The 9,182-nt window shown below is 46.5% G+C and overlaps 3 protein-coding genes across 3 annotated transcripts; all 3 read right to left on the reverse strand.

Moving 5' to 3' along the window:
* Window positions 1-3,014: 3,014 nt before the first annotated feature.
* Window positions 3,015-3,389, reverse strand: LOC150025833 (uncharacterized). Its single transcript, XM_090304764.1, has one exon. It carries the CDS (start codon window positions 3,387-3,389, stop codon window positions 3,015-3,017), a length of 375 nt encoding a protein of 124 aa, XP_090160890.1.
* Window positions 3,390-3,659: 270 nt separating this feature from the next.
* Window positions 3,660-4,184, reverse strand: LOC137829210 (uncharacterized). The gene has a single exon (XM_068636006.2). The coding sequence runs from the start codon at window positions 4,182-4,184 to the stop codon at window positions 3,660-3,662; it is 525 nt and encodes a 174-aa protein (XP_068492107.2).
* A 1,404-nt stretch (window positions 4,185-5,588) lies between these two features.
* LOC137829211 (uncharacterized) lies at window positions 5,589-7,432 on the reverse strand. The gene is made up of 2 exons (XM_068636007.2): window positions 7,342-7,432; window positions 5,589-6,421 (listed from the first exon to the last, which is right to left on the reverse strand). Exons 1-2 carry the CDS (start codon window positions 7,430-7,432, stop codon window positions 5,589-5,591), a joined length of 924 nt encoding a protein of 307 aa, XP_068492108.2.
* Window positions 7,433-9,182: the final 1,750 nt, after the last annotated feature.

The raw sequence follows: 9,182 nt of genomic DNA on the forward strand, positions 1-9,182 counted from the left end.
AGTTCTTGAAACATAGAACATTGATCCATTTCTATAAAAGTGCCTATTCAATCTCGAACTGAAGTTCATTCGATAAAATGTCAAAGAATCATCTATATCTTGCTATTGGAATCATATCATCCCGTGAAAATTTCCTGCAACACAGAGACAAACGGCGCGCTCGCGGCTGTTTGCACTCCGACGCTCAAGTCAGTAAACGAGGTAGAAAACACCGTGCACCTCCGTGTCAGAACAAGGCAACAACCGTGCTCGTGGAAGTGCGTAACTGAATTCTCTCCTATTCCCTCTCAAGTTCACAAGTGCGTGTAGTTTGCCAAATGACAGAGTATTTGGAAAACGTACCTTATGTTGTTTCTCTTGTTCCTTATATACCTTTACCCGCGTTTCTGCCACGTTGCTTCTCTGACTTAATCTTACTAGCGAGCGCACGTCACGATGCTGCATTCCAGACTTAGGAGTATCCTAGCGTGTGCGGCAGCCCTGTTGGAGTGCGGGCGCGCCTAGGGGTGACTGCATGGGAGCCAACCGATGCACCCGTCTCTGAGTCACTTCCCCTGGGAGTCCCCTGAGTTGCTCACGTACCCTGCATGTAGACGCCCCTCTGGGGCGTGGCCTCTTACAGGTCGTATCTGCTCCATTCTTACACCTCATGCGCGGATAAGTCGTGGATTGGGGCTCTTCTTACTGATACTGAAGGTGTGGCTTTAAATCCACCTTTCTCAGCTATGCTCTCTTCCTGACATACCGAGGCCCGAGGCCTCCAAGCCTCTACCGTGCCGCCTCCTTCTATGCCGCCCCCTCCACGGTCATTTCTACCTGTGGGTATCGGGGGGTGGCACCATCTAGGCCAAAGCACGTTCTCAGGACAACTGGTTACGCCTTCGAGGTGGGCGACGCCTATGGCAGTCGAGGCCCTATAATGGTCGACGCCTAAAGCTGGCGATGCCCAAGGCCTGTAAACACCCGAAGCGGTCAACATATTGACTTTTCCTCTTGGAGCCCCTAGTGGGTCCTACCACATGTTGACTTTGGTCAATGCCCGAAGACAGGTCGGTACACAAGCCCCCCAGTCTTGAGATGTAACTTGTTTCAGTGAAGAGACTAAGCGATCGCCCAAGACGACCTACGTGGCACTGGGTGATAGGACGTGAACAGTGCACCGAAGTGACGTCTCACCATATTTTTCAATCAGTGTACACATGGCAAGATCAACGGCTAAAACGCGTTGGTGCTTACGCTTCTTCGTATACGTTAAACCTTTCAAACCCCTACGCTCCTGTCACTGTTTCATTACTTCACTCAAGCATTTCCAAACATTTCTCGTTCCCTGAAATGCTCTCTCTTCTTCTTCAAAAACTCCTACCTCCGAAACCTAATTTATTCAAAGGTATTATGTTTACTCTATGATTACTCTTGTTTTATGATTTCATTGCTCATAACATGCCATAACTGTTCTGGGACTGTTTATATTTTCTGCATTTTTCATTTCTTTGTTCTTCGTTTCCGAGTCTCTGCTTTTCTAGTTTATTGAGTCACATCATGTCTTCTTCTAAACCCTCATTTGTCTTCCTTTCTTTTCTCCCTTTTTAGCTTTCTTATCGAGATGGCCATAACAAAAACCACATCGAGCCCACCTCCTTCTGTCGATTACAATACCCTTTACCATTGGGCACCTGAGGACCTTCTGGCTGAGACTTTCCAAATGAAAACCTTCAAATACATAGAGACGTACAAACAGGGTGAATCTCACGATAAGTTCCACGTCTTCGGGAAGGAACTCGACGTGTATCTAAAGGTTCTACCTTGTCAGGAAGGCGTTCCTGTGTGCGCAGACGATCGTGCGGATCCTGAAGAACCCTTCTTCTTCATGTACACCACCATCTTCAAGTGAATCAAACTCCGCCTTCCCTTCTCGGGGTTTGCGTGCGCTCTCCTTACAGAGGTCAATGTGGCACCTACCGAGCTACATCCCAACAGCTGGGTAGCCTTCGCGATCCTTTGCGACTATCTTGGCCATCCACCCTCTGTGGACCTCTTCCTCTACTTCTTTGAGGCTAAGAATCCCGGAAAGAAACTGTGGATGAGCTTCAATGGGGTGGCAGGGAGTGTTTTCCTGACTCTCTTTTAGCAATCTTACAAGGGCTTTAAGAAGAAGTTCTTGAAGATATGTTGCAGCATTCATGATCCCACCTTGTTGGATGGTTTGCCACTTTACTAGGTGGAGAAACCAGGAGTCAAGAAACCCAGGAGCCTCGACAACTTGGCTCCACCTGATCGTGAGGTGTGCTAGCTCCTTCGAGCTTGGGAGTGGTGTGTAACACTGCTGAGCTTATCAAGCTTGAGTTCAGTGCCAAGGCCCTCAAGGGCTACATTGGTACCTTTAATGTTTCTGCTTCGTACTTGTCACTAGCTGCATGCTGTGTGGATTTAGTTTCTTATGTTTTGTTGTTTCTCATGCAAATATGGTGCTCAATGCAGAGAAGAGGAACAAATTCGTTGAGTTGGTCGCCCGTCGCAAGGCTGCCCTTGCCAATGCGGGTACCTCTACTTTGGTGAACACTCCTCCTGCTAAAGGGTGTTTCTTTGGTAGTGTGGTAGTAGTGTGGTAGGCCCACACAATTCTAGGAACCTCCTCTGCCCAGGTCCTTTTGGCCTTCTTCAGCCTTCTCTTCAAACCTCTGAGCAGAACTTGGTTGGCAGACTCGACCTGCCCGTTTGTCTGGGGGTGTTCAACTGATGCGAATACCTACTTTATTCCCAGTTCTGTACATAACTTGCCCAACTGTTGGCTTGCAAACTGGGTGCCATTGTCAGACACCAACCATTTTGGGATTCCAAAGTGGCATACTATGTTCTTCCACACAAAGTGTTGGATCTTGTGGGTTGTGATCTGCGCCATTGGCTCAGCCTCTATCCACTTTGTGAAGTATTCTATGGCTACCACGAGGTACTTCATCTACCGCACCACTAAAAGGGAAAAGCCCCAGAATGTCGATCCCCCAAATATGAAATGGTCATGGGCTATAGATCGATCTGAGTTCTTCTGGAGGCGCCTTGTGCCAGTCAACATGTTGATGGCACTGCTTGCACCACTGTGCATACCCTGTGTAATCTTCCCTCATGGTTGGCCAATAGTATCCTGTGTGAATGGCCTTTGATGAGAGAGATCGGCCACCGATGTGGCTCCCGCATATCCCTTCAAGAAGGTCTTCCATGATGTGCGTACACTGCTCACCACTCACACATACCAGAATAGGGTGAGTGAAACCATGTCTAAACAATTCTCCATCGATCAAGGTGTACTTGTTCGAATTTTTCTTAATTTTTCTAGCCTCTGAAGGCTCTAACGATAGTATCCCGTCAGCCAAGTAACGCTTGTAAGGTGTCATCTAGGTTTCGCCCCCTTGGACTAGGTAAACCTGCAACGACATCTCCCTAGAAACTGGGTACGTGCTTATTCTGGGTGTTTTTAACGTTTCCTGAGTCAACGACCAATGACTCCTCTTCACCCCCTCCGAAATACTAATTTGCTGGACTTCTGCCATATTATCTGTGGCAGTTCGAGGTGTCCTCAGAGTCTCCTGGATGACTGTCCTCTGTCTGCCCCCTTTTCCCGAACTGGCGAGCTTTGCTAGTAAGTCAGCTCGGGCGTTCTGTTCTCAGGGTACATGGACTAACTCGAACACTTCAAACGTCTGCCTTAGAATCTGGACGTACTCTAGATATGCGGCCATCTGAGGTTCTTTAGCCTGGTCTTCTCCCGTGACCTGACCTATAACTAACAAGGAGTCACTCTTTGCCAGCAAACCTTTCGCACCCATCTCTTTAGCCAACAGCATTCCGGCGATCAAGGTCTCATACTCTACCTGGTTGTTACTGGCTTTGAAAGCGAACCGCAGGGCCTGCTCAATTAACAGTCTATTTGGTCCTTCCAGGATGACGCCAGCCCAACTACCCTGTTGGTTGGAGGAACCATCTATAGAGAGTACCCATCTGAAAAGTGCTCCTTCTTGGTGCGTGGCTGCCGAGGAGAGCTCCACCACGAAATCAGCATAAACTTGGCCTTTGATAGGGCCTTTGGACTCATATTGTACGTCAAACTCTGATAGCTCTATTGCCCAGCACACAATTCTTCCTGCTACATCTAGATTTTGCAAGACGTTGTGAATGGAAAGGTTTGTCATTACTATCACTGTAAAACTCTGGAAATACTAGCGAAGTCTTCACGCTCAGAACACCACCACTAGGGCTGCTTTCTCAATGGCCTGGTATCTCACCTTGGGCCCCTATAATACTTTGCTAACAAAGTAGATTCGCTTCTGCACCTAGTCCGGCTCTTGCATAAGGACCGAACTTATCGCTCGTTCTGTAATTGCGAAGTACAAACGAAATGGACTACCCAGCTGCGGCTTGCACAACATTGGTGGACTGGCCAGGTACTCCTTTAGTTTGAGGAATGCCTCTTCACACTCCCTGGTCCATACGAACCTGTTGTTCCTCTTCTGGCACTGGAAATAGGGGTGCCCCTTATCTCCCCCTGCCGACACGAATCTGGACAGAGCGGCCATGCGCCTTATCAACTGCTGCACCTCCTTTACTGAGATCGAGCTTCTCATTGCTATGATTGCAGCGCACTTCTCAGAATTTGCCTCTATCCCACATTCAGTGAGTAGGAACCCCAAGAACTTGCCTGCTTCTACCCCGAAGGCGCACTTCTCAAGGTTCAGCTTCAATCTGCACTTAGCTATCGTGGTGAATAGCTCTTCCAAATCTGCTACATGCTGCTCCCTCTGCTGGGAGGTGACCACCATGTCATCCACATATGCTTGGACATTTCGCCCTATCATGGGCGCTAGCACTTTGTCCATCAGCCTCTGGTAGGTTGCACTTGCATTTTTAAGCCGAAAGGGCATCACCTTATAATAATAACAAGATAGCTTTGTCATGAACGTTGTCTTCCATTCATCCCTAGGATGCATCCTGATCTGATTATAACCAGAAAAGGCGTCCAGGAACTGAGTAGTCTGCAACCAGATGCACTGTCTACCAAAACATCAATATTGGGCAGTGGATAGGAGTCCCTCTGACAAGCCTTGTTAAGGTTTGTGAAGTCGACGCACATCCTCCATTTTCCACTAGCATTCTTCACCAATACCACGTTTGCCAGCCACTTAGGGGCCACTCAGGCTACTAGATCTCCTTCATGTGACCAGCGCTGAGCAACTTCTGCGTCTCTTCTCTGACAACCTGACGCCTTTCGTCATTGAACTTTCTTCTTCTCTGGCGAACAGGTCGAACCTGGGGGTCCATGGTGAGACGATGACATAGGAAGTCTGAATCTATGCCAGGCATGTCTGAGGCAGACCATGCAAAAGCATCCAGGTGTCGTGCTATGACTCCAGCGATCTGGTTCTATGTCTCTTGGGCTAGGGATTTGCCAGGCTTGAACTTCTTCCCACCGATCTCCCTCTCCAACACGTCTTCTGCTGGTTCGGGACGTCTCTCTCGGGCGACCGGGCGACCTCTGCTCGGGTGACCCCTTCTTCCCTGGGAGGCTGGGTGGTGACAACGAACACTCCTCTCTTCGTCTAGAGGCTATTCTCATAACACTTCTTAGCCTCTTTCTGGTCTGACTTAATGGTGATCATTGTCCCCTCTAAGGAAGGCAACTTCATTTTCATGTGCCTCGTTGAGGTTATCGCTCCAATCCTGTTCAAGGCAGATCTACCCAAAAGTATGTTATAAGCTGGGGGAGCATTAACAACTAGGTACCTGATGTTCTCAGTGTGGGAAGTTATGCCATCTGTGAAGGTCGTCCTTTGTTCTATGTGTCCACGCACTTTTACCTGGTCTCCAGCAAACCCATACAAGCAGTCGGTGTAATGCCTCAACTGGTCTGGAGACAACTGCAACTTGTTGAAGGTCAACCATAACATCACATCGGCCGAGCTTCCCTGGTCCACGAGGACGCGATGCACCTTTCTTCCCACTGTCACCACTGAGATCACCATTGGATCCTTGTCGTGTGGGATGACGTCTTGTCGATTGGCCTTGGTGAAGACGAGGTCGACATCAAGAGTCTCTACCTCCTGTACCTCTACCGTCATCACCTCTCTTGCATACTTCTTCCGCTGAGAAGCGGTGCGTCCTCCTCCTGAGAACCCTCCTGAAATGGTGTTGATCTCACCATTAATGGGAACCTCGTGCCGCTGATCGCCTCCTGGAGCTGCCAACGCCTGAGCCCCATGCGGCTCATGCAGGTAGTCCTTCAAGAAGTCGTTCTTCACCAGTTCATCTAACTGGTACCCCAGCGACAGCCAATTGCGTATGGCGTGGCCATAGGCTTGGTGGAATTCACACCAAGCATTCTTGTTGGGCCCCAACTTTTTGTCAGTCTTCAGGGGTGTCTTCAGCCTTTCCGCTATGTTAGGAATAGCGATTAGATCCTTCAACTCTACTCGAAAATTATGCCTGGGGGCGCGTCCTCCCTTGTGCGTGCCCTGGTTTGGGGCTTCCTGGTCTCGTAGGGTTGCTGCTTTCCTTGGGCTTTCTTCTCTGTCGTCGCCTCACACACTCTCACATGTTGAGGTTGACCTGTTCCTCGAGGTCAGGTTGGGGCGATGCTTTCGCGTTTCTCAGTAACTTCTTCTTCTGCGACGATATGGGCCACAACTGGACGCCTGATTTCGCAAAAGGTCTTGGGGCGACACCTTATGAGTGAATCACTGAAGGGTTCTGGTAGGATTCCCTTCCTGAAAGCATGCACTATCATGTCTTCATCCTTGGTGTGCAACTTCACCACTTATGCCCCGAATCTGTTTAAGAAATCTTTCAAGGACTCTCCCTGGTACTGTCTTACGACAAAAAGATCGTAAGAGACTAGGGGGAGCCCGATTGACAATATACTGCTCCCTTAACAGTGTTGAAAACTGTTCGAACGATGTTATGTGTCCATCAGGTAGACTGACGAACTAGTCCAATGTTGTGCATGTCAACGTGCTCATGAATAACTTACAATGCACGGGGTCAAAGCCTCCTGACAACATCATCTAGGTATGGAAAGTTGTGAGATGAGCCTCCGGGTCCTCTACACCTGTGAAGGTGGCCTTTGGACCCACGAAGGTGGCTGGTATCACAGCGTTTATGATCGCCTGAGAGAATGGCATGGGGAGAGCCCTGGGCGGTATAGACGGGACTCTCTCATCCACCACATGTTACCCTGCCTGTTGCAAACTCCTACGCAGTTCCTCATTGGTTCTACGCATCTCTTCGTTACTCCCTTGCGACGTGGCTAGGTCGATCTGGATGCGTTCCTGATCAACTTTGGGCGTGCATAGTCACCATGATTTGCTGCATGGTGATGTTTTCCCCTCCGGTTGGTGCGACAGACCCTTGCCTCATACTCCTCATATTGCTGGTAAACTCTTAGCATGATTGTGAGTGGGACCTAGTTTTATCGGGTCCCACGGTGGGCGCCAAATGTTCTCGCCAGTTGACTTGATGGTCGGTTGACTCAAACGATAGTCTTTAGCCTGCTTGTCTCCGCCTGAGAATCCAACTTCCTAGGGTTGAAGAACCTCTCACCTGCAAAGACAAAGGGTGTCTTGGCGGCCGTTTGCACTCCGACGCTCAAGTCAGTATTAGGGCAAAGAAACAATAAGTGTATAGAGTAGTTTCAGTCTTAGAAACAGTGTACCTTGCTAGGGTTCTTAGCACCCTTTATTGTCTGGTTTATTGTGTTGTAGTATGCTCTGATCTTGCACCTCATTCACACTAGTTTTCACACTAATTTTGCTAGTTTTCTTGTTGGAAACCGTATGATGAAAACTGTTTCATTGGTGCTTTTTAAACCTGGGTAATATTGCTATCTGCTACATGCACAATTTCTGTTTTGCAAGTGCTTTCAAATTCAAACAAAACAACACAAGCCAACCAGGGATTTGTCTTCATCAAATAGGGGGAGATTGTTGAACATAAGTTTTGATGTCACCAAATCCATGAAGAGTGGTTGAAGGCTTTGTTGTTGCTTGTGTGTGGTTTTTGGGTAGTTTGAATTTGTAATCCACTCATAGATTTAATCCAAGGTTGTTTGATTTTAATCATTTTTTGAAAAAGATGTGTTTTCAAAGAGAAGTGAAAAATCAACCTGTTGAATTGACGTTTCAACTGGTTGTTTTACACTTAGTTTTTTGAAACAGGTTTTGACAAAGCTTGAAATTGGTTGACCTTGCTATCAAACCAATTCTATCGGTTATTTTCACATTTCAACCAATTTTATTTTTTTTAAATCCTTAACAGAATTTGTTAAGTTTGGTAAATACGTTTTAATTGATTCAAAACTGATTTGGCTTTTGCATTAAATGATTTTAACAGTGTTTTGGAGTTTAAATAATTTTTTTATGCTCCTGGTAGTTATGATATCAAATTAAATCTTTCAAATCAGTTGTCTCCAAGATTTGCTTCAAGCTTTGGATTTTTCTTAGAGTGCTATAGGATTGCTTTGTAAATTTTGAATTCAATCTGTGATTGTATCAGGTGTGATCATTCCTTTTCTCTCTTGAATACTGTAATTCTGTGTAAACGTGTTCTCTACAGATCCAGAGGGTGTTATATGATCTGTGGTATGTTGTTTGCCAAAGGAGGTGTATGTTCTTGAAGAGTTCAAAATTAGCTCTTTGGTGTGTGGTTTGTAATCAAGGTTATTGTTTGCTTAGTGGAATACCCAGTGGTTTCTGGGGACGGGGTGTAGCTCTTAGATAAGAGTGAACCAGTATAAATCTATTGTGTGATTCTTTCTATCCTTTATCTGATTTAAATCAGTTTTGGTTTGTTTTTATTAACTCCTGATAAAAACAACCGGTTGAATTGCATAAACAACCGGTTGATTTTCTGGAAACATAATAAAATAGATTTCTTTTTTGGCTGAATTGATTTCTCCTTCATTGATTTCTCATTAGCTTTCAATCTACTTTCAAAACTTTCGAAAATCTTTTATAGACAATTCACCCCTTCTTGTTTAAGGCCTAAAATTCTAACACAACCAACCCCTTCTCATGCTCGTGGGGATGATTATAGACTAGGTTCACTTATTACAAACACTATAGCAAACGAAATGTGGAAATATTATGTAAACAATTAATTTAATGAAATATAATATTTTTTCTCTTTTGTTGCAATGCTTG

This window comes from Phaseolus vulgaris, chromosome 7 (genome assembly GCF_051622355.1).
Source record: "Phaseolus vulgaris cultivar YP4 chromosome 7, ASM5162235v1, whole genome shotgun sequence".
Taxonomy (NCBI): Eukaryota; Viridiplantae; Streptophyta; class Magnoliopsida; order Fabales; family Fabaceae; genus Phaseolus; species Phaseolus vulgaris.